Source organism: Etheostoma cragini, chromosome 3 (assembly GCF_013103735.1).
Source record: "Etheostoma cragini isolate CJK2018 chromosome 3, CSU_Ecrag_1.0, whole genome shotgun sequence".
Lineage (NCBI taxonomy): Eukaryota > Metazoa > Chordata > Actinopteri > Perciformes > Percidae > Etheostoma > Etheostoma cragini.
In genome coordinates this window covers 18,854,360-18,879,992 of record NC_048409.1, presented here as the reverse complement: position 1 = coordinate 18,879,992, position 25,633 = coordinate 18,854,360, and the positions used below count along the sequence as shown (strand labels likewise).

At 40.8% G+C, this 25,633-nt stretch overlaps 1 protein-coding gene across 1 annotated transcript; it reads left to right on the top strand.

The window, feature by feature from the left end:
- The first annotated feature begins 4,169 nt into the window (after nucleotides 1-4,169).
- tiparp (TCDD-inducible poly(ADP-ribose) polymerase) lies at nucleotides 4,170-24,589 on the top strand. Its single transcript, XM_034867008.1, has 7 exons — nucleotides 4,170-4,493; nucleotides 5,586-6,632; nucleotides 15,125-15,314; nucleotides 15,751-15,938; nucleotides 19,877-20,170; nucleotides 21,559-21,816; nucleotides 23,183-24,589. Exons 2-7 carry the CDS (start codon nucleotides 5,611-5,613, stop codon nucleotides 23,370-23,372), a joined length of 2,142 nt encoding a protein of 713 aa, XP_034722899.1. The 5' UTR covers nucleotides 4,170-4,493; nucleotides 5,586-5,610; the 3' UTR covers nucleotides 23,373-24,589.
- Nucleotides 24,590-25,633: the final 1,044 nt, after the last annotated feature.

Genomic DNA, 25,633 nt, shown 5'->3' with positions numbered 1-25,633 from the left:
GTCATAGCACTGTCAGACTAACATTAAGTCATATGTTAAAAACTGAGGCTGCTTTGATACAGTTTATATGCATCTCACTGTAATGTACCTCCACTGCATCCCTGGTTGCCAGCACACATGTCGAAAGTGTGTAGCCCTAATACACATGCTATTACATTTAACTCAGCTGTAAAAGTGTGCAAGGGCACCAAGCTCATTGTGTAAGAAAGTTAATGTCTGCAATCTGAGGCACATGTATGTAGACCACACAGTTGTTAGGTAGTTGGTATCCACTCAGTCTATTTAAACTAGCATGCTTGTCAAAGCTATTCTAGTTATTTAAGATTACACACTGCTGTCAGAGAGAGAGAGAGAGAGAGAGAGAGAGAGAGTCATTTATTGGTAGCCTGACTGGTTAGATCACAAAGAGAATAATGTTTGTGTGTGTTGTATTTCAGAGCAAGAGCATAACAGGTGTGTGTGTGTGTGTGTGTGTGTGTGTGTGTGTGTGTAAAAAAACTGAGACAGTAGTGTGCAGACTGATGCTGAGCTGTGTTAAAGGAAGGTTCAATAGATGTGAGACATTCTTTGTGCTCCTTTGTCCTGCAGCAGTGAAAGGAGCCTCGTAATGGGTTCACACAACCACAGAGTGTTCCCTCCAGCACTTCAGACCATTAACATCCCATTCAACCATTTTGGTCACCTGGTTACATCATATCATTGGCTTTTTTTTCTTTCAAAAAAAAATTGTCTTTTGTGCCTTTGGACAAATGACATTGTCTCTCAAAAGTAGATTTTGCTGTTTGCAAAAAAATATCTTTCTTATCCCTCTTTCTCCCCAGTGTTTCCTGTTTTGTTTGCATGTGTGTAATTTTAACATGGTACAGAAAGAGAAGACGCAAAACCATTTCAACCGTCTTAGTACTCGATTTTTTCAAATACATCTGGGTGCATATTAAGTAAGTTTTACATGCATGTTTTAATGTTCTGTGTAGCCCAATTGTTTTTGTCTCTTTGACTTATGCATATCTCTTCTCTTGATAGTACTACACAGAATCTTCCATGTGTTGTGTTCTGTCTTTGGCTTGAATAAAAGAGTGGGAAAACAAATCATTAAAAATATTTAACTACCCTCATTTAATGTTATTGACAAGATTTTCCAAGTACTCTTGTGGCTATTTCATCCAGCCCATGAAACTCCTTTTTTTTTATGGTGTTGAATCTCTCGCACAAAACAATTAGTCATACAACTCAGCACAGCTCAAAGGTGGTATAAGATACATACAGAACCAGTTTCAATGTGAAAGAATGGAACAAGTTATGTCGCTGACTCACAAAATCAAGCACCTGCTATGGGCGTTCAAAGTCACACATATCAGGAACTTTAGTTGTATAAAGTCAATAGTTTCAGGTCACTCACACTGCTTTCTGTTATATCAGTGAAGCCTACCAGTGGTGGAGGAAGTATCACATTATTTACTTACTTACAACAATGTACTGTACATATACTCTATTACAATTCCTGCATTGAAAATGTTGCTTGATTAAAGGTTAAGAACTAGCAGCCAAATGTACTTAAAGTACTAAAGTACTATGCCAAATGGTTTAATGTTTAAGACTTTCCAACTGTAAGGCCTACACAATGTGAAATTATAGTTGTGTAAAATGCATAAATGTACTCAATATAACTTAACATGAAAGAGACAAAACGACCATAATGACAATAATTATAAAGCGAGACTTTCACAGTTGTTTATGGCACTCACAGGTTCCATTGCCAATCCGACACCAATAAAATGTATTTTTATGTGTCCATGCTGTGGAACAATTTTTTCCGTAAAACAGGCGTGTAAAGGCTGAAGGCCTGTCACAAGTGTAAACTGATCTGCCTCCAGTAATTGTGTTATGTGCAGCTATGTGAACAGATAAGATTGTGAGGGTGGGGGCTGAAACGTGGCACCTTTACCCTGCCACTTACAAAGACCAACCCACATGTCCTTTGATGGGGTTTTGCCCTGAGAATTAGTTTACTGTCTGTTTTATTTAGGACTGTGCGTTGTCGCCATGGGATTAAAAACACACCCAAATTTCAACCCTGCTGTTTGGACCTTTGACCTCCTTTTCAGGGAGGCAAGTGGAAACAAATTTACCCACAGGGAACGATGAAGCATTAGTACAAGTACATTTTTACTCCATGTCCTAGCGTGATTTAGTATTTGTGAGTTTATTCAAAGTTTTCCCAAATTTATATACTGTATACTTCCAGTACAGATACTGATACACTTTAATCTCCAATAATATGACTATGATATTTCTGCAATGTTTCTTTAGGCTTTTACAAATCATAACAGAGCTCCATCCCAGGTGTATGAAAGGATCATCATGATACTTGTTGTTTCATGTGTAAAGATCACTCAGTAATTTTTGGAAGAAAGCAAACGAGCTGCCGTTGGCAGGCAAGTATCTCTTTTATAGGGCGTCCTCTCAGACAAGTCAAAACTTGAACAATGGGACGTCGTTATGCATGTCAGGCAAGGTGGAATGCTGGAGATCTGTTGGTATGCAACCAGGCAATTAGTCTCATATACGTCAGCTCTCCCATGTTTTCAACAGCAAGCCTGTAATTTCCCAATTACTAACCCTTATTGGAACTACTTTGACGGCATCAGTGTATGTTTTGAAGAAATGTTCACACATTTCTGGTAATCTCTGACCTCTTGAACTGCAGCCTGTGGCCTGTACATGGAAAAATTAATTATTTAAAAACCCTGCAATCACCTGGCTGTTCTGAAAAGCGACCCCAAAAAAACGTAAACAATAAATAAATAGATAAACTGCACAGATCTGCTGGTGGTTTGTGGTTGTTAAAATGCTTTGCAAGTACATAGCTATGACGCATTATCAGGAGAGCTGCCCTTTTCACCTTTGTCATTAAAGTTTAGCTTAATGGTTGGACATGCTGAAAGATACACAAGCTTGAACAGTGTGGAGGGGGTGATTATAGGTAGTTAATCTCGTGAATAGAACATTACATTTTGTGTTCCCGCTACAGTGTCTCCCACATGGATACTGAAGGTGGCTTTAATTTCTTTTATTTCACTTTCCAAAACAATAGGAAAAAATAGAAGTCTGACAGTTTTATCTTACTGTTATTTGTTATAGAGACAAACTCTACATTAAACCTTAATGGTTTAAATGCTTAATTCAGTATAGATGTAGAGGTTCTAAAAAACTAGTTTTAGAAATCTGTCTCTAATTCCTGTTGAAAGGGAAAAAGAGAGAAAGGCTTGTGACACACCAGGCCTTTCTTTAAAGCAACTCATCTGAATGTCACATAGATAGTGCCTTTCGGAAACAGATTGCATATGATAATAACTCTAGCCACACCAAGCATGTTAATTAATATACAAGAAGCCCTGGCTTGTTTCTGTTGTCATCTGACATGAAAAACTAAGTGGCAAGTTGCATTTAGTTATTAGAGACCAGCCCTTTCGAGAAACCCTCGCTTGAGAAACTGTATGGTTGAGCAGGCTTGTCTGCACACAACGAAACTTAAGCCGGAAGGCAGTGTAGCACAGCAGGTTCCTAAAGACCTACTTCTGGTAAAACAGGGAGGAGAGGGAAGCTGACTAAACACACAGTCAGTAAACATTTCACTCCCTTATGGAAATGTGTCTGATCAGCTGCACAGGGCAGAGTCGAGTTTCTTTTACAGTAAATAAACCAATAAATACTAAGCATAAGCTTTTATATGTATATATATATATATATATATATATATATATATATATATATATATATATATATATATATATATATATATAAACATATATTTCATGTTTAGTCTCATCTACTGTAATCCATCCAAATGTGGTTTCACTTCTTTACAAGAGCTGTCATGAGAGGAGTGGGCTAATAGCCTATTCATACTATAGACTACATTGTTTTGTTTTATTCTGACATGATGTCTAGAAATAGCTTGCCATTGTAGGCCTACTAATACATGTGTAGTGGAGTAGGTTATCTTGTATTTCTCTAATCTTTATTTCTTGTCTTTAAGCCCTTTGCTTCCAGTTTGCTTTTTTTAGGGTTCCCGTGCAGCTTCTTCCGATCACCAGCAGACGAGTCTCTCCCTCCCCCCTCTCCGTGAAGCGAAGCCCCGCCTGTGACCAGGTTACGGGGCGGGGCCTGGCTGTGCGGAGCCGGGAGGCAGGCAGAGCGTCTTTCACCACAGCTGTGCTCCTCCGCTCTTTGTCAGTCTCTGCTTCTTTCCTGCGTTTTTCTATCCGGTAGAAGGATACAAAGAGACGGACAGACGGCATGAAATAGAGACAGAGCACGGGATCGGCGGGGGCAGTAGAGGGACACGAGAAACCTAACCGGACTACAGTCTAGTCCAGACACGGATACTAATATCAACAGACTGGATACAGAGATCCGCCGATGTACCCACTGGGTTTTAACCTCCAAAGAGTGTCGAAACCAGAGGGAGAGGGGCGGACTATTTCGCGCAGGTAGGGTTTCGCCGTGTTGTGTCAGAGAAATGTAGAAATGGTGTTCGTTTTTTCCTAAATCGGCTCTTGGACAGCGGCTCTAAAACATATCACCCTGCCAGTCGCCTACTGCAGTGCTTCGGTGTTTGTTTTTTAAAAGCTTTTCAACTCTGCGGCCCGTACAGCTCCCGGGTCTGCTGGAGAAGTGTGCGTTAACGAGAGGGAAGCTGTAAAAGCGACGTGGTGAAATAAAGCTCTTGTGTGCCCCATATATGCTATATTTTCGCTGCTCCGCCGCAGTGTCTTGTGTGTGTTTGTGTGTGTCTCGACTTCAGCCTACGGTGTGTGTGTGTGTCGACTGTAGCCTACGTGCAAACTTGCTCGAGCAACGATGTGTAAGCTGCACGTAGACGGCAAGGGCCGCGTATCGGACTCCCGTGATCAAAATATTTCGTCCCGAGAGAGAGAGGTTTTGTTACATGATGATTTTATCGCTCCTGCTCGTAGACGCAGCTGTAATTGCAGGCATGACGTTAGTGAGAGACCAAAGACAGAGTTAAAGCGAAATACACTGTCCAATCTACTCGCTATGCTAGGTTTTTTAAATAAAAATCTGAAACTGGTGACTCTGTGCTCAGGTTCCCCACAGCAGGATTAGGTCATATTTTTCCGCTTCAGTTGGCCTACTGGCTGCAAGAAGCTGCGTGAACCGGTCTCCCCTTTCCAAACGAGAAGAACAATCTAACATTCATAGGCTACATGGGTTCATAATAGGTTTTTTCCAGCTGATCGTTGCTGTGGCTGTTGCTGTGTAATTCCTGTTAATTACAAGGCTAGGCTACTAATTAGCCTATTCCTATAGGGACATTATTATTTTTGTCGGAGGGGTTATACAGGTTTCGTTTCAGCAGTTAGTCTATATAGAGCGGGTTTTCCTTTCAGGGAAGGGAAAGATGAGTTTTCATAGTTATTTTTTTTACAGCCCAAGCAACCTATTAATCATCACTTTATGCGCCAGGATGACTTCACCTTGGAAACTAAGATTATAGGATTATAGGTGTTGTCTTTGATGACTAGCCTACCTATTTATTTCTCTCTTTCTGTTTCTCCCAGGACTGTCGGGATTTAAGAGGGGATCATGGATAAAACTTTGCACATTCTCCAGAAATCCGTAGACGGTGTATCGACTCGGATCTCCCTGGATATGAGTTTAAATATGGACGAAGGGGAAGATTTCACGGAACAGCAGATAGTCGGGCTCCCGGACAAAATACCTCTGGTGAAACCTTATTTCAAAAAGAAGCAGAGGAAATTGGACGCCAAATGCCTCCACCGCGCCCTGGAGGATCCCATACTGACCACTTTACTTAGCACGGATGCGCTGGTGTCCGGGGATGGGGTGTTTGTTCCCCGGAACCAGCCGGCCCGGACTCCGGGCAACCTGTGCGCAGCGGCCGTGGTCAAACAGAACTGTAGGGGGCAAGTGTGTCTCAAAAACCCAGGAGCCCCGGTCGACCCCACAGCCGGGACTGGAGTACCGGGGTTAATGACCCGGGACGGTGATGTGGAAATAGACGATACTACTGCGGAGCTGGAGGAGACTGAACGGCGAGGGGAGCGACCCAAAATCACGGACCCTACCCCCGACAGCCGCCGCTTTCAGCCGAAACCTGGCCTCAGGGCGGCTGGGAGCACAGTGACAATAACGCCCCCCGGCAGGGACATACCTCCCACAGTTGCACCCCAGGCTCTTCACCAGGGGGAGAGCATCAAAAGCAATGACCTCTTAACCTCTGAGGCTCAAAACCTTCCAGTCAAAGCCTGCACCGGCGTCCAGGACCCCCTCCTCCTGCAGCCTGACAATGGGGTACTATTTCAGGATAAAAGTGAAGAGGCCTCCCTGGACTTGGTTTTTGAGCTGCTCACCCAGCTCCAGTATCATACTCACCAGTCAGACTCAGTGGACATCTGTGTAGATTTCCTCCAAGGACAGTGTGTATATGGCAATGACTGTGCCCACCACCACACTGTCCTGCCCTATCACTGGCAGATCCACAGGACCAATAATCAGACGTGGCAGAGCATAGCAGACGACTCCCAGGAACAGCTGGAGAGACTGTACTGCAACCCTGACAATGAGCAAGTCAGGCTCAAGTTTCAGTAAGTATCCCTCTATAGTGGTTACTGCAACCTGCAGGCTATTTCATTCGATATTGTGTATATTGTAAGGCCTGTGGATAGAAACACAATCTCCTGTGGAGGGAAGCAGTAAAAGAGTATTTCTGTATTTCTGTTTTGGATCTGTAGGTTACCTGTGCACGGAGGGTTAATTCACTTTCAATTAAATCATAACAGAAACAGAAATATCCTACAAGTGCATGTGTGGGATATTTCTGTTTATTCTGAACAACACATATATTATGTTTAATAAATCTCAATAAAGATGGATAGACAATTGATAACAGGTAGCAGAAATACTCTTACTGGATCAATAGTTATAAAACCAGAAGAAGAAAGTATAGTATTACATTTCACAAACGCTAGTATTTTGTAGTATCATAAGAAATGCTAAAAAGGCCACTGTGTGGTAAATTGATAAGTACATTGTTGCCATGCCTCAAGTACCTATGAATTAACACATTTTTTACACTTGTGACATGGCAACAATGGTGCAGTAAGCTGATAGGCTGCTTGTGAGTGATAAGCACTTCTGGTTTGGTGTTTTGGAAACAGTAGAACTTGGCATGAGCTTCCTCTTTGGTTTCACCACCAGTGACAAACTGAAAACTTTAACTCTACAGCTGTTCTGTAGCCTACACATGTGGCTTACTAACTGCAGCCAAGTGAATGTTCATGTATGGCTGTTATTTTCACAGTTAGGTTGATCCCTAACCCTTACCTAATGTGGTTTATTAATGCTTGTGTGAAAGTGTATATTTGTCATTTTATCTTGTGTGTGTGTGTGTTTTGGCCATTACGTGTCTAGTTAATGTGTACCTGACATGCATCTTTATTTGAACTATCATATCAGCTATCATGCCCTTGTGTAGTCACTTACTCCAGCCCCCAGCCCTGATATTGGTTATCTATTTCCTGTATTTTTCCCCCGCTCCTACTACTCACCCTGTGATTGGGTGAGGTCAGAGACTTTACAGCACTCATGACAGAAAGCTGTGAACTTCTATGACCCTCAGTTGCCTTGTGCGGTCACTGACACGGACGCACTTGGCAGCTTCTCTTCTTCCCTCGGTCATAGACATGCACACCAGCGTGTATACTCACACACACACACTGCTTGGCACGCAAACGCTCCCACGAATTGGCTGCACAGAGAAGCTCAGTGGCTTGCAGTGCTCACACGCACGCCTTTTAGCAGGCAGAGATAAAACTCTCTTTCACTCTCTCACACACCCACATATATACACATGCATGCAAGCACTTGGCAAGCCTCAGTGAGGTGACATAAAGGAGCATGCACCGCTTCCTACGTAACTGTACTGTATGCAGGTACATTCACACAGGAGCAATCACGCAGAATGAGTGTATCGACATGGACGCTGTTCATGTTTTTCTAAACACAGGTTGCTCGTCTGTTTATTCTGTTATATTCCAGTTTACTATATTAGTGACCGAAGATGTCCCATCCACAGTAGCTCACATGACAAAGTCTGAGTCCCACTGTCCCCTCTTATCCCATGATGTAATGTTACTATGTCCATGAAAATCTATACCAACCAATATATTGCCAGCAAGCTTTTCTTTTTCTGGTGTCAGACATATTTTCTGTTGTACTGTTAAGGGCTGCGTCTATTGATTGTTTTCCTTAATGAATAATCTGTCGAATAATTACTCGATTAATTATTTGGTCTGAAGCGCTTTTCACCATCACAGTTTCCGAAAGTGAAATTTGACGTCTTCTAATGTCTGGTTTGTGTTTAATATCACATAAGTAAAGGAAAAGCTACAAATTCTCAACAATTAAGACGCTGGGACTAGAGAACGTTTGGCATGTTTGTTTGAGAAATTACTTTGGATAAACCAAGTATCAAAAGGAATTAACTTACTTTTTCAGCCTGTTCTAGTAGCAATTACAGTTGCAAAAAGTGGACATTGTCAAGCATTTGTCATACTTATCGGTTGATTAAGGTGTAAACCAGCCTTTACAGCAACTTAAGGTTTAAACTACCACATTTAACTATTTTATGTTCACTTCAAGTATGGTCTCATAATGTAATCAGGAAACACTGTCTTCGTCACGTCATTGTCTGAATCGGGTTAAAAGTGCAGTCTGTATAAACATAGTCTTTATGCCATTATACCCTCAAACTATCAGCCGTGTCCACATCATCAGGTCTTTCATGATTAACTGAGCCCTTTGAGCAGCCATGTGTGTTTGTCTTTGTTTATGTCTGTGTGGACACTACACACACACACACACACATGCACACTACATCTACTTACTGCGCAAGCACTTGCAGACACATACACACATGTTTGCGTGTGTGCACAAAGATTTGTATGTTTTTTTCAACTTGTTGACTCATGTTTTCAACTGAAACTATGCAAAGTGCTTATTGCTCCACAAACAGGATATGCACCTGGTGGTGTCAACCCAAATTCTTCAGAGGCTCTTTGAGTCTGTTACACTCTCGCACAGTCAGCAAGGACCATCTGGGTCACTTGACTGAAACTACGCTAGAAAAGAGAAATGCCAGAATAATTTACCATATGTATGTCGTTATGATGATAGCAATTATCATTTCCCTTTTTATATTGTGCAAAAGGAATTTATTCTGTAATGTGCACTAAAAACTTTGTACAACACAATGTGTGTTTGTTTATGGTGTGGTTAGCACACAGGCTTTTGGAGTTGTTTTGGTTAAATTTTCTGTGTGATATTTTAAAAGTTGAGTCTCACTCTGAAATCTTCTCTAAGTAGTTTTTCAAGTCTCTTGACGCACATTGTTACAAGCTAGATAATCACTGAATTTACACTCTTTTTCACTTAATTATACCATTCTAAGCACTGTCAACACATTTTAAATTTTACCTGGAAGGTCTTTAACTGTCAAATACATCCTCATCATGGCTATTCTTTATCATAACTCTCCCTGTTGCTGCTTCTGGAGTGCATTTCTACATTTCATTCAAGCACCCAAGGCATGAAACTTTTTTTTTTAAGTCTTTCTAACCTGGAACACTAAAACAGGTTTGACTGTTTTAGAATGGTAGATTGAAAACACAATCACAAAACATTTGGCATGACGTAAAATCTTTTCATTCCTGACACACATGATATTTCTGACAAATAACACTTACATTTTGTTTTTTTGTTTATCCATTCATCCACAGGAAGTAAACACTGGCTAATTCGTAGTTGTGTAGGGTGTTGTTTAAAAAAAATCCAGTGTTTATTTACACCACAGTTTAGGACTTAATATAGGTGGTTAACCTCTGGTGGCTGTGAATGTTTGTTTGGGGGATATGTAGACCCAGGTTAGACTCAGTATTGGTTTGGGACTCTTAAGAACTGATCAGGTGATTAGAGCCAAACAGGAAAGTCCATATGCTGCGTAGCGTTCAAACTGTTCAGCGCTAAGTTCAGTCATTTACTCCAAGCTTTGTGTTGTACTGGGTGTGTGTGAGAGCTCTTTTGATGCACGCAAGTAGACTCACACGATGAAGGCATCACCGTGGTTACCACAGTTAAATGATAACATTGTTAGTGATCTAAAGAGTAGCAGATTACTTAACAAGCTCTACTGTCGGTATGGCAACACTGGCATGATCTGCCATCTGCCATGTGTGTGTGCTAGGAGGACGGAGTGGACAGACAAGAAATCAATTGAGCTTTTTTGTCTGTCTGCATCTGATTATGTCCTGTCTGGTCTATTGTAGCATATGTGTGTTCTGTGCTGAGCTGTTCCCATGTGTGTGTATGATCCATAGCACAGGTTAATCCCATCCATATGATAAGCAGGAGTGGAAGTCGGGCTAATCCGCCTTAGTCATAAACCCAGCAGTAGGAATTCTCATAGTCATCGCTTCTAAAAGTTATACTGTGATAATCTTCAGATGTACATTTGCCTGTTAACAGATTTATGCTGTAATGAAGTGTGTGTGTGTTTTTTTCCCCCCATGGCTTATTTAAAGAGTATTACGTCATGTTTGTTATTTACAAAAATAACCTATTATTATGCCAATTTCCTGTAATATCTTTGTAAGGGGACTGGAGCACTTTCTGTCTGTGTGTCTGTGTCTGTGTGTGTGTCTGTGTATGTGTTTTTGTGTGTGTGTGTGTGTGTTTTATTCCTCAATGGCCTATTTAAAGAGTATTATGTGATGTTTATTATTTACAGGAATAACCTATTATTATGGTGATGCCAATTTCCAGTAATATCTTTGTAAGTGGGACACGTGTGTGTGTGTGTGTGTGTGTGTGTGTGTGTCTTTTGTCGGCCAGGTGATAAAAGCCCTGCTTGTCACTAACTGACATAAAAAGTCACTAAGCACCCACCAAGGGCAGAGTGACCTGACACCATGGAGTGTGCAAGTGAGCTTGTGTTTATATCGCGGGGGATTCCATGTTAGCTCATTGTGTCACGAATCAAAGAAAATCAAGAATGATTGTGTCTATGAGAGCTTTGTTTGCGTGTGGTGATTGTGCGTGTGTAAAAACAGGGTGTGTCAAGATAATCTGTGTGTGTGTGTGTCTGTAACGTGTCAGACAGCCCATGCCATGAATCAGGGCGAGGTCTGGGTCGCTCTGCCTCTTATTACTCAGAGTCTGCCTTCAACCCTCTATCTTTCTTTCCCCTCTCCACCGCTTCCTTATTTTTCCTAACTGGATCTGTTATCCTGTTCTTTTTCTTGTCTCACCCCTCTATTAATCATTTTCTATAAAGATGTGTAAAATATTTGGAAATGTTGTCATTAAGTGGAAAGTGTTTTACAATTACAAAGAGGGTTAAAGGACTGAGAGAGAACACCCTGAACTATGAGCTCAAAGATGTGCTGTAGAGGAGGACAGAGACACACTCTTAACAGGAACAATCCAGGACATGCAGGAGATGATGGTGAACATTATTTCCTGTTCTCTTTGCGTTATTTCATGTTGTTCACAGCCCTAAAACCAAAAAAAAAATCAAAAATCAAATAAAGTACATTTAAATAGATAACTGGAAAGTGAATAGCTCTGACATAAGGGAATAACACTAAGCTGTGTGTGTGTGTGTGTGTGTGTGTGTGTGTGTGTGTGTGTGTGAGTCTGTGTGTGAGAAAGAACCCTTCGTCAGCAGATTTGGTTGACTGACTGACTTATCAAGGCGTGACTGGATGAAGTTTGTGCGTGTGTACATGAATCTGTCGAAAGAATGTCTGTGTGTTTGTACGCCAGTGAGTGAGCTCTCATGTTATTTCTTTCTTTTTTCTAGCCTGTGACGTTCACGATAGCATGACTGATGCTGGTATGTGGGTCCTTGTGTGTGCAGCCGTGAGAAAATTTGTGTGTGTGTAATGTGTGTAGTGTGGGTGATGAACAGCCATTTTGACATTGCAGTTTGTGCAACCCTCATGCTTTGTTTATGGGCCTTCTTCTTTCACCTTTAGCATACAAACACAACTAAACTAAAACATGCCACTCTTTCAATTTGCATTTACAATTGACTTTGATGTGTGTAACTTTGCACAAACCTGGTCTTGAAAGTGTTGACCCTGCCAGAGTGGGTGTGCCTTGCGTTTCTTTCCAACTTTTGATTGGCCTCCACTCAGTAGAGGAATCTCAGAACCCTTAATTTAACCGGCAGAATTTTCTTTTTTCAAACAGCACAAACTAGTCTGGAAGCAATGGAGGGGAAAGGACTCTGTGAAACTTTTTTTTTTTTAAATCATTGCCTGACCTCTCTTGAGATTTGTCTTTGTGTGTGTCTTTGTGTGTGTCTTTGTGTGTGTCTTTGTGTGTGTGTGTGTGTGTGTGTGTGTGTGTGTGTGTGTGTGTGTGTGTGTGTGTGTGTGTGTGTGTGTGTGTGTGTGTGTGTGTGTGTGTGTGTGTGTGTGTGTGTGTGTGTGTGTGTGTGTGTGTGTGTGTGTGTGTGTGTGTGTGTGTGTGTGTGTGTGTGTGTGTGTGTGTGTGTGTGTGTGCGCGCGTGTGCGCGTAAGAGAGAGATTGACTTAATCTGTCAGTGAGGTGGGAAGGCTGCTTGTAAATGAGACAATTAAGTTCACTTAAGTTACTCATAATTAAACCTGAAACTGTGCATCATAAGTCACTCTCGAGTACACAGACACACACTTATTTATATATATATATATATATATATATATATATATACATATATAAAAATAAGTGACACACAGAAGCTCTTGTCATAACAACACACCTTTGCATGCAGAAAATGTTCTCTACTGAGAGAAATAGGCAGTAAAGAGAAAAGGTCCAGGTTTTTCAGACACACAGTACAGAGAAACAGAAGCGGTGAAAGAAGAAACGGCAGAAATGACAGAACAAATGGGGAAAATAGACCACTATGAGCAGAAGAGAACAAGCTGACCAGGGGTGAAGTAACTGATGATCTGTTTCTAAACTTAATTTGTTTGTGCGACATTTTCAGTTTCTTGCCTTCCGCATCCTTCGATATCCCTGTCTTTTCCTCTAGCACCTATCTCCATCTGTTCCATTTCTCTGTTCTAGCTCTGTTTTTGGTATTCAAATTTGATTTTTGTTCACCTAAAACCGAAACATGAGTTTAAGTTACTTAAATGCTTGAATGCAGTTCAGAAAAAAAATAACTCATGGACATCTGCGTTATGCATCTGCCTTGTCTTTCTGGAAATCTGGTGATCTGATAATCAGTGACTCAATCATCACTTACTGTTTTGTTTCTGCATGTGCTTAGTGAATTAATTCTTATTTCACTTCCTCTTTCGAAGATTCAGTCACAGTGTACTATAGCTGAAACACTGAATGTCAATATAGTGTAATTAGTATTTGTATCCTTTGATGTATGTCTGTGGGAAATGTCTCAGCACCTGACCAAAACTGATGTCTGTTTGTGTACAATATGTGTGCCTGTAACCCCAGTGAAAATTAATTGCACTTATAGTGAACAAAAACTATTACTTATATACAGTTTATCTATTACAATATAAGATTTCAATTCTGCAGGTTGTTGAACAAATAACTCAGCAGGTCCACACACTCAGCTTATCTGTATTTTAGATGAAACATCTGATGACTGTAATTTATTTGCTTTATTTGGAACAAACCTTTGACATGACATCCAATTAGTTTTCCAGCAAAAATCAAAGAGCTTATTAACAATGTCAGGCGGTCTGCATTGGTTCTCTGTTTTGCAAATTTTGCATCTATCTCTATGTGTGTTGTACATGCATATGTGCATGGCTGTGTGCAAGCGTGTGTGTCTGCCTCTCTGTCTGGCTGCCGTCCATGGCATAGCGTGCCAGTCTATGGTGCCCACATTTATGTGAGTGGTATGTCTGACCCAGAAAGGATTTGCCAGAGGCCCTATGGAGGACTAATGTAGAAAGATGGATGCATGCACACACACACACACACACACGGGGGGTTTGATCCACACTTGTCGAGACAAAGAGAGGTTAAGGGAGGTTGTATGCATATTATAAGATTATGCGTTTCCACAATTTATTTATTTATTTTTTTATTTAAACTTGGCTTTATTAATCCCTTTACGTTGCATGCTAATACTGCATTATGTTACAAAACCATTTTCCATTTACAAGACTGATAACTGCTCAAGACAAATATCAGATCACAAAAATGAGAGGCGAAGCTATGGAATAGGAATAGCTTGGCATTTTGGGAAATATGCTCATTTCCTTTCTTGCCAAGAATTAGATGAGAAGAACAAAACTACTCACATGTCAGTACACTGAATATATTATGAACTACAGCCAGCAGCAGGTTAGCTCACAACAGCATAAAGTTTAGCTAGCATGGCTCTGTCCAAAGGTAACAAAATCCCCCAATCAGAAATGCAAAAGCTCATTACTTATTAACATAATATAAACACAGTCAGTATATGCTAAGCTCACTGGCTGCTGTTGGTAACGTCATATTTACTATACAGACAGAAAAGTACTATCTACCTTCTCATCTAACTCTCGGCAAGAAAGTCAATAAACAAATGTCCCCTAATTTGGAATATTCCTATGACCATCATGCTATATAGTGAAATGGCAGAAATAGCATATTCCTTGGCAGTCTTGTTTACGTCATTCTGGTTTAAATCTTGACATATATTCTTCTGTGCTGGTCTTTTTTAAAAGTAAAGATTAATATGTGAATCATTCCATTGTAATTTAGATTTTCAGTGTGTGTAACTATAATGTTTTGTTCATGTACGTCATGTCTCTTTCTATTCCGTGCATGTTTACATGTGACATGCAAGTCATGTAGTTGATGTCGTCATCCTGTGTAACTCCTACTGAATGAGCAATTAGAGGTTTGGTCATCTTGCTTCACGGCAAGTTAAATTAAGGTTGCATGGAATTATTAGCTGTAACCATACAATAACAAGGTTACCGTGCCATAACTACATTTTAGCCGTCGTTTTTTTTCCGCTGGGTGCAGCCGATAGTTATTTTTTCACAATGATTTTAACTTTGTCTTTCAGGGGCCGAGTGTTTTCCCTAGACTTCGGGGCAATGCGTGTGTGTGACCTGGAATATGACCGTGTACGACGACTGACCACTCCCGCTAGCCCTTTACCCACGCCGACAACGAACCCAAACCCCACCCCCAGCTGTCAAACAGTGTGGAAGTACTACTGCAGAGACAACTTTGGCTGGAGGGAGTACTCTGAGGTAAGCCACTCAGTGCAATTATGTGTGTGTGTGTTTGCATGTACGCTCCATGAACATGAGGCCAGACGCATTAACTCTGCCCACGCCAGTCGATTGTCTAGCCACTGTGATGGGATCGATTTAGACAGATACACACACATATACACACCTAAACGGCCTGTGAAACAACTGTCCCCAGCTAATTTCAATTTATATCACCAGATGACTATTTTCTATCTGTGTGTAAGTGTGAGTTTGTGTCCTGATGATGTCGTTATCAGTTGAGCTTTTTGTTATCTACATTACACCATGCTTCACTGACATTTCCCTCTCCAAACTCTTCCTTCCTCAGTCAGCTGTATAAAATGATCAACAATTGTAGTCTAATCTCTTCTTTGTCTTTGTCCTCCTTTCCTTCATTTCTTTTTCTATTTCTTCCACCTCTTCTCCTCCACAGCCGGTGGTGAAGCTCATAGAGGAGGCAAGTTTGAGGGGTCTTAAGGAAGTGCGATTCATTACGCTCCAGAACCAGTATATCCTCAACATCAGGGAGGGCTTCCAGCAGAATGCCATCTTTGGGTTCAGGCGTCAGATCAAGAAGCGGCCCATGTTCATGTCCTCTGTGATGCTTACACCCCACTTACAGTAAGTAAAGATTTTAAACACTTGATTTCAATATCACTGATGCTCTTAAAATGGAAAGGAAGTCAGGACATATAGAGACTGAATGTAGCAGATTCAGATTTGGGTTTTGTTAGCCATGCTAGCGGTGCGGCTCTAGGTGTGGCAATGTTGGGTTGCCGGTCAACCCACTATCAGGCGACTATTGGATGGATCTGGAATGAGAGTTTGTAGAGACATTCATGTCCCCTCATCTTAGTTTAGCGTGTTAACACGCTAAACTAAGATGGTGAGAATGACAAACAATGAACCTGCTATACATCATGCTACCATTGTTAGCATGCTGACATTAGGATGTGGACTCTTTGTCCTGTGTGTGCTAATCATTTAAAAAAACAAAGGATGAGCTGACGGAACAAGCTAATTTTGAAAAATGCTTGGTGTTGCAGATATCAAAGCTATTTGGTTGCAAAAAGTATTGCTTCTGAGCGGCCTTATAATCTCGCAGAAGGATAACAAAACATTGTGGTAATCATCAGGGTTTAGAGTACCTGTTAATTAATAGCAAGGCTTAAGAACAGTGTTAGGAACAGTCAGTCCTCAGTTGAAAGTTAGAGGTCATTCCCTTGATTGACATTTTCTCTTTGTCTCGCTGATCATTTAGCACTCAAACCTTAACCTTAGTTTAGTTGAGTTTAGTTTATAATATTGTGGACATTCCCCCTTAATTCACTGTACAGTAGAAGAAGCAGCTTTAGCCTCTACGGCTAATTTCCTGCTGTAGTACTTGGCCAGCTGACAAAAGGCAACTTAAATACAAGGTTTAACAAATGTTTTCTAATTCTAGAAAATATTTTGTATTTTAGACATGCCACGTTGAGTACAAGAACACACACACACACACACACACACACACACACACACAGTAAAGCTCTTCAGCATGTGATACACTGTGTCCCTGTGGCTCTTTATGTTCTGTGGGCCTCCTGAGAACAGGCAGGCACACAGAGGTCGGTCCACAATGCTAATGTTGCACTTAGGGCTGAATACTTAAAAGCCTCCGAACACTGAGCTGAACTTGATACCCATATTAACACTTTAGATTTTGAGCTCAAACAGAGTCTCTGGTACACCAAAGCTGCCCTGTACAGAATGGAGTGGGCCTGACTCAGAGACGTAAAATTAGATAACAAGGCAAATTAGAACAAGTAATACAAGAGGAGAGTAGAGAGGGGAGAACAAAAAAAAGAAAGAAAGAAAGAGTGAATGGACATCCAGTAAGTGCCTACAATATCAAAGAAATATCCACTGATGTAATTTCAGTTGGTCTCAAATCTTATTTGTCTCACAACTTTCTTCTGAAAGGAAATACGCTGGTTTCTGGATTTTCATTTTTCAGCTGCCGTTTTCTCTTTATAGCAGTAAAGTGATCTGCCTCGCCGCACTTGCCTCAGTGATATTCCTGAAACAAATGATACCAGATTGGAAACAAGTGGAGTCCTCTCACCCCATTTGAAGAATAGTTCACTTCCCTTGCCAAGCAGGCTGCTGTAGCAGTGTTCTGCTAGTGTCCCGCACAGAGCAAACTCTAGTACGAGCTGTTCCTACCGGGCCTTGACAGTAAAGAGGAGACAAAATGGAGAGCAGGAAAGGGAGAAAGTTTGTTAGAGAAAGCTGGAGACAGGAAAGGAATGAAGTGAGAAAGAGACAGCTAGTGAGATAGAGAATACAGTAAGAGGAAGTGAGAGAGGTCCAAATGGTTTCCAGAGTGGGTGCATAACACAGTAGAGCTGTTGAGTGAAGGAGTGTGAACTGTGAATGTGGGGAGGTGGAATTTGGATCTAGGGATTTGTTTCTGGAACTTTTTCATCCATTCGTTGTGATTGATTCACTTTTTTTTCACGGGAATGAATGCAAGTCAACGCAATGTCCTCACAAGTGGTCAAGACAAGTGTCTGTCTGTCTGTCTGTCTGTCTGTGTCAGGAACAATCTGTGCTAGGCTTAGAGGTTGAGGTCATTAGCTTGATTGGCACCCTCTCTCCCTCCCTCCCTCCCTCCCTCCCTCTCCTTCTGTCATCTCTCTCTCCTGATTATGTTATTTTCAGCCATCTCTTCCTCCCCCGTTATTTTTTCTAATCTTTATCTTTTTCCATCTTTTCTCGAAACTCTATCACTCTCTTGGTATCTGTCCCTTTTCATTTCACACTTGTTTTCTGCGGCAGGCTGTGCCTGTGATCTCTTCAAAGCACACAGGGGAATAGAAACATTGATTGCAGGGGGAGATCGAGACCGGACAGACAAGATAAGAGAGAGAGAGAGAGAGAGAGAGAGAGAGAGAGAGAGAGAGAGAGATGAGAGATGAGAAAAACTGTCGCACTGACTCAGAGTCGCACTGATCACAGTCTCTTGATGACACACATGCGGACACTCTTATGGCTGATAGGGCTTACAGCATTTACACTTTTACGAGAGCATTGACTTGACAGCCAACCACTGTTATTGACTCAAATGCCAAACAAAAATGCCTTTTTGACACTTTCATGACAGCTCTGCAATTGGCTTCTTTATTCTTCCCTGCCTCTTGTTCTTATTCCTGTCTCTCCGTCACTCTGCCTCCCTGTTGTCTTGTTTGGTGTCTGGGTTTCATTTTCGCGTGGCCCTGCTGTTTTGTTTTGTCGGTGACGGCTGCTGTGGAGCTGCTCAACTCAGCAGCGCAGTGATGTCATTGTTAACAGTTGGTGGAGTATGAATATGGCAAAGCAAAGACCTGTGAGTTCATTGCAGTGGATAGAGGTTTTGTAGAGATAGGTAGCGAGCTGTAATGCACGGCTTGTGGTTGGTAAGTTTATAGTAGGACCTGTTTAATAAGGTGCTGCAGTTTATATTTCAACGTGACTCATCATCTTCATCAAAGTAAAGTCTTTTACTCTGATCAAGACAGTCTTTATGTCTAAAATACTAGTTGTTATAAAAGTGATTCTTTGTTAAAGCCTGTTGTACTGCATGTGAATGCCTATACAAAGGAGTGGGTTACAATGATATATTTATAATAATTTGCATGTATTTATTAGACTGTCTATCGTCACAGTTTTCATTTATTAGTTTTTTTTAATCTTTTGGTAAACTATCCTGAAATATATTATATTGGTTGGGGAACAAAAGTGAATGATTGTAGGAAGTTCCTAATTTTATGGGTTTATTCCTCAAATGTTTCCTTTAAATGTCTACGTAATTTGGTAGTAATTATAGTGAGAATAAAAATAGCTTTTAAGACCGTTATCTGTTATTTTTGTTGAGTTTATAAGAGGTTGTTGATTCTAGTAGAATTTCCTGTGTAGATCAGCTGGTGGAAATTAACACTCCAATTAATGTTAATTTATCATTGCCATATTATTCTACACGTTTATGGAGGATATATTTATTCATAACTCAAATTGAAAGTCCAAAGAGAAAACGAAGCAAGATCAAATACAATCAAAAATAGTATTATTTTACTACGCTACTGGTGAAAAATCTAGCCATAATAAAATTTAAAAAAGGAAACTGAAAATGCGAGGTTGAAACGTAAAACGTTTTATCTTTTGAATTTTACATTTCAATTTAAGATTTGGCTTTTACAGTTCAATTTAACATTTCAGGACTTTCAATTTGAATTATGAATAAATATATTGTCCATACACGTATGTTGAATTGCATCCTTGTTATTCAACAAATATTACATTTTCTAACATGAAGCTCTCCACAATTTGTTGAGCAATGACTTAAAACATCTTGACTTCAGTAATCTATGCTAGCAAGTAATTTAAATTAATAAATTGAACTCAAACAGTCTCCGTATTCCCATCATTAATAGGACATTACATAGCTCTTTCTAGCAACTTTCCTCTGAATTTACAATTGCATGTAATTTCCCTACTAGGAAACCAAATATCGAACATGTTTTCTGTCTCTTTCTCTTTAGGACTTTGAGCGGCCTCTCTTCATCTCCCCTCCCCTGTTCATCCTCCTCCTCGTCCATGGATCTCTCTGTATCGCACCCCCTCTCGCCGACCACCATAAACCCAGCCAGCCTTTTTCCGGAAACATGGTTACCCATGACGATGAGCCAGGACTTCCTGCAGGTGCCGGTCTCACGTGAAGACCGCAGCTACCGGACAGTGTACAGCCTTTTCCACAAGACAGTTTCTGAGACCAAGTTCAGGATCCTCAAGATCCAGCGTGTGCAGAACCCCTTTCTCTGGGAGAAATACAAGAGGTGAGCCAAGGAGAGGAAGCTTTTTACTTTTTGAAGGACTTCCTCATTATTGGAGATACCATCTGTTAATCTAACCTGATGAAGCATTTCCAATTATCCACACCAGTACCCCTGACAACATGTGTAAATTGTTTGTAAAACAGAGCACACATTTCAGTCTGGGCTAGAAGGTTCACTGTTGTCAGGTTTGAGTGAATTAAATTCTTTTAGAAGCATCTTTTTAACCTTTACACGCTGTGTAGTGCAGCTGTGGCATATGACTTTGACACATTTGTCAGTTGTTTTTTTAAATGTGGCTCTGCTGAACTGCTGACATTATCACCAGCTACTACGTTATAAGAATGGTATGAGTTTTGATTTTGAATTGGTGATGTGATTGTAGTTTGTTTTCAAAGTCAAAACATTTGACCACACTTGTAGACCTAAGATAGTATTTAGGTTACAAACAGAACTATAAGTCTTTCATATCTATGTTTACATGATATTATTAACCCAAAGTGGTGCTAAAGTTGGACCAATTATTAGTGCAGTGTGGTTTCTGTTTAAATTATTGGGTTCCTTTTTTGTTCTAGTTTCTCATATTTTGCTGTTATGGCACAACATGTATTGTTAAGCTTTCTCAGCAGATTTCTGTTTTATTCAGTTTTCTCAAAATGTTTCAGTCACAGCTGCAAATACACTTGCAGACAGAAACATGAATAAAAACATTTCTTAACAACAAACACACGGTGAATGAGAAACAATGTGAGCAGAGGAAAGGGAAAAAAATAAAATAGGGCAAATGGGACCAGCTGTGTGGGACTTCGTGAGAAGGAGTCAGAGGTGGTGTGTCAACACGGCGGATGGAGAGATGTTTTTGTGAAGATTATCTTCCTGTCGCAAACACAGTGGGCTAACCGCTGTGGTTACAGCAGGCTGGTTCTATCAGCTGTGACAGTTACACTCTCCCACACTGACTGGTACTACACGGTTTCAATATGACTGACATTGTGTGTGTTTGTGAGTAACAGGGACGCACGCTGCAACTGTGCTTGTGTGTGCTTGTGTGTTTGTGTGTGTGTGCGTGTGTGTGTGTGTGTGTGTGAGTGTGTGAATGTGCGTGCGCACATGCTCGGATGCATGCACCATCTATCTGTCAGGTCACAAGCTGTGTGGTCATGAGAGGTCACACCTCGGTCACAGCCTCTCTGGCTCGAAACGCTTTCACCTCCACATGCCTGATTGATCCGCTCACATGAAACAAGCTGTGTGCGTGTGCGTGTGCGTGTGCACTGTGCGTGTGTGTGTGTTGCTCAAGAAACTGATTAGGCTCAATGTTCTTACCCTGTTTAGAGCAAACAAGGCTGTCACAACACAAAAACAAACCTTCTGTGTCTCTGCTCCAACAGGAAAAAGGAGTACATGTCCCGGCGTATGTCAGAGATGGACCGGCTGCTGAGTGAGCGCCACCTCTTCCACGGCACCTCAGCCGACGTGGTGGAGGGCATCTGCAAGCACAACTTTGACCCCCGAGTCTGCGGCAAACACGCCACTATGTTTGGCCAGGGCTCATACTTCGCCCGCAAGGCTGTCTACTCCCACAACTTCTCCAAGCGCTCCCCCAAAGGAGTCCACTGCATGTTCCTGGCCAAAGTGCTAACTGGCAGGTGTGTGTGGGTGTTGTAGTTCATAAGTTGTTATTGGGGGGGGGGGGGGGGGGGGGGGGGGGGGGGGGATGATAGATTGGATTTTTCATGTCTCTGTTGCTACTTAATCACTGCAAAAATTGCTTTATTGGTGATATGGATTAAATATTTTATCTTCAATATTTTATAAATAATATAGTACATTTTTTGTATGTTCAAACGTATATTACAATAAATTATTTGTCTGGTTTTGGCTAATGGAGGAAATTAAATATTTAAGGTCAACACATTTCCTAGATATAAATAATTAAATAAATCCAGTTTTGCCATAAAGCAGCCTGACGCATTCATGTACAACATTGCCAGCAATGTAACCAGATATATTAAAAACATAGTTTCCTCTCCATAAACTAAATATACATATTTAAATCATTTGAGTCATCTCACAGTATTCATCTCAGTGTATTCAATGTGATATTGAGCCTCAACATGTCTTAATATTAGTGGCATAAGATATTTAATTATTCTTTGTATCAGTAGTATATCTTATCCAGGACATCATGTTTTGATGTGTTGGGTTAGCTGGAAGTGACATAGTTTGGTGGATGCTAAATTGAGGCTTTATGTATCCAGTTTTTATTGGGGTTACATTTTTTAATGCCTCTGCGTAAACAATATCCCTTTTTGACCTTATCACAATCTTAGTCTTAATTCTTTCAACATAAATTCACAGAACATATCAGCTTTAATTTGGATCATGGAAATCCGGACGTTCTTTTCCATAGACCATCATTCAGTCATGCTATGTGTCATGCTACTCCAATTCGTTCAAATGCAAGTCAAATCTAGAGCCTCACATGGAAAACAGCTGATTTGGCTGAACCCATCGTACTGCAACAGCTTTGAAATGGTGCAGCGGACTCTTCTGTCTGAAACTATATCTGGTAAACAGACCCACCAACTTTGTCTGTAGCTGAAATTGTTCTTATTTTAATATGTTTTATTCATGACCCCAGAGAAAGTGGAATAAAGATTGATGTATTACGGGGCTTTGGCGTTTGACATCAATATTTAAGAGATGAAAACAAATGGGTTACAATGCGCTGGCTCATTTTTATAAAATTACAATCCACTCAATTTATGCACTTGCATATGCTTATATTTTTTAAGGTGTCCTATAACACACGGAGGAGCCAAAGTCTTGTAATCATTAAATATATAAGTCTTCCTTTACATGGTACATTCATCTTCTGTAACTCCAGACTTGCAGAGCTGAGTGGAAATATGTTTTATAACACAAATGCAAAGACCATTGCTTTCCAGTTTACACTATATTCCCGACCACATAACTAACCTTGTCTCTGTCCTCTTTGTTGTGTTTATACAGGTTTACTGTAGGAAATCCTTCCATGCGGCGACCTCCACCCATCAACCTTCGTGACCCCTCCAGTGACCTTTATGACTCCTGTGTGGACAACTGGGTGGACCCTCAGATCTATGTCATCTTCAACGATGACCAGAGCTACCCTTACTTTATTATTCACTATGAGGAAGTACCCAGCACTGTTGCCGTCTAAGCCCTGGATCATCACTGGGTCTGTCTGTATTTGCAAATACTTACTCATAGTTTGTTTTAGTCTGTTAAAGCGCCGGACGGGTGGAGTTTTGTACTTAATAATAAAAGGTACAAGTTCATACCAGTAACAAACTGAATTTTACTTTAGAGTACTTAATGGCTGTTGTTTTACTCAACTTTATTGGAATCACTTTGCCAGACTAAACTTCACCTTACATCGGCAGCTCTAAACAGGTTGAAACAGTCTAAGACATGTTTGCAAAGACTTTGATTAAGGTCTGCAGTCAACTTGATCCACCCAGACTGGACTGCAGTAAAGAGCACACTGGTCAGGAACAGATTAAACTGGACATAACTGGACTAACAACACCTGTTTGATTTAGTGTTCAGAGATGGATGACAACGGTTAAAAGTTGCGACCCTAAATGACTTGACAGGACTGGTATACCGTACTTTATCTAGTATGAACAGGAGCCTAGTGATGATCACAACAAGATTTTATGATCTGGAGCAGATGCAGGAAAAACCAAACCTAACCCTCATCTAATTTTGACGTAGTCGTATGGCTGTAAATGAACTCTACTCCACATCAGGACAAATGCTGTAGTAGACAGTTAGCGTCCGGCCATTACTGTGAATGACCAACTGGCTGAGTTATTTGGAGGAAGACGCAACCAACCAATCAGACGCTTCCATAGAGAAACACTGACCCCGTCATTCTCTTACTAAAATCATTGTATGTGTTTACCCAGCCTCCGGCCCTTACCTTTTTTTTTTTTTAAGTCGATGTGCTGCGTGTTTGAATCTTTTAGTTTAGTGGAAATTAATCTTGTGGCCTCTTCAAACAGACAATGGACGTGAGTTTTAGTGGGACTTTTACAAATGGACATCCACAGAAAACCTCCCGGCAGAAGTTTCACATGAAGCCAGTTCTGTGCTTGGTTCGCGTTTTTGCCTTTGCGTCCACACATTATTTCCTTGCGGGGGTTTGAACAGTGGACCGTTTCATGCTGAGACTTGAGAGCGCTGTATCGTTTTGTCAACAAACCACCCTGAAGCTCATCTCTCTTGGACCGCTCTCTCGCTCAGAGACAGTAGACATGTTTTATTAAGACAAACTGTACAGAAGTTCTCTTTGTTTATATTTGAACTGTGTGCCTTTTGTTCATAAAAAATTATTTATGTTAGTTTAATGTAACATTGATTAAATAAAGAAACTAAAAGAAAAAAAGACGACTTGGTGAACTTATGCTTTATTCAAATCATGTTGAGTCTGATTTATTAGTAATATAAGGGTAATGGTGTTCTGTTAACCTTCCTGCTAGACATTCTTGTAAACATAAGACCATTCAGCACTCTCAGAAGACTCTCCACGTGGCATCTGTGAAGGACGGTTAATTGGGTCACAGCACAATTAGCATAATACAGATTTCATTCACTCAAAACGTATTTAGAGAATGCATACAAGCAGGTATTGTAAAGCCAGTTGTTTCTCAAAAGAGTTAGACTAATAGTTTGAAGCATGCTTATTCGCTTTGCTGCTGAGAGTCAGATGAGAAGATGTTTTTATCCAGAACAATAAATCCTATAAGCAATTTAAAAGAATTTCTGGCCAATACAATGGCTGTAACAATATTAGTTGTTCTGCTTCGTATAATTGTCAGACATATGCTGTTGGCTAGACCGCTGGTCTCAATAGGAGCTGCGTCATAATTCAGCGATTTTGAGGAGTTCATCTGATTATTTGTTCACCAGAGAATTCCCCCTAGCTCAGCCCTCCCTCTGTCTGCCACCTCCTAAGGCTCTCCTTCCCCCACATCCCCAGCAGTGCATTATTTGAGCGCCATGTCTAATGCGGTCCAGAGGGAGGCTAGTGGAGGTAGCTGTCTGTCCCAGCCCAGACACAGCACACTGGGGGGGCAGCAGAAGAACTCAACACCCCACCCTTCCTCCTCCTCCTCCTCTGCAGCTCATTCACTCCTCATTTCTCAGATAAACTCCCCCCACCCACCCCCACACCAGTTGTTTATTTCACCTCATCTTTTGTCTTTCTATCTCTAATTAATTTATCTAACCTTACTTTTTCTTTATCTGGCTTGTTCTTATTTAAAGGGTTTATTTGTTTCCAGATCCAAAGACACCATTGTGGGCGATGAGGTCAGGTCCTCACTATTTATTTATCTTTTTGTGAATTTCGGGATTAATGGAATATTGGCTTAGGAGACTGAAAAAAGAAAGAAACAGCTACCTTCACTCTCTCCA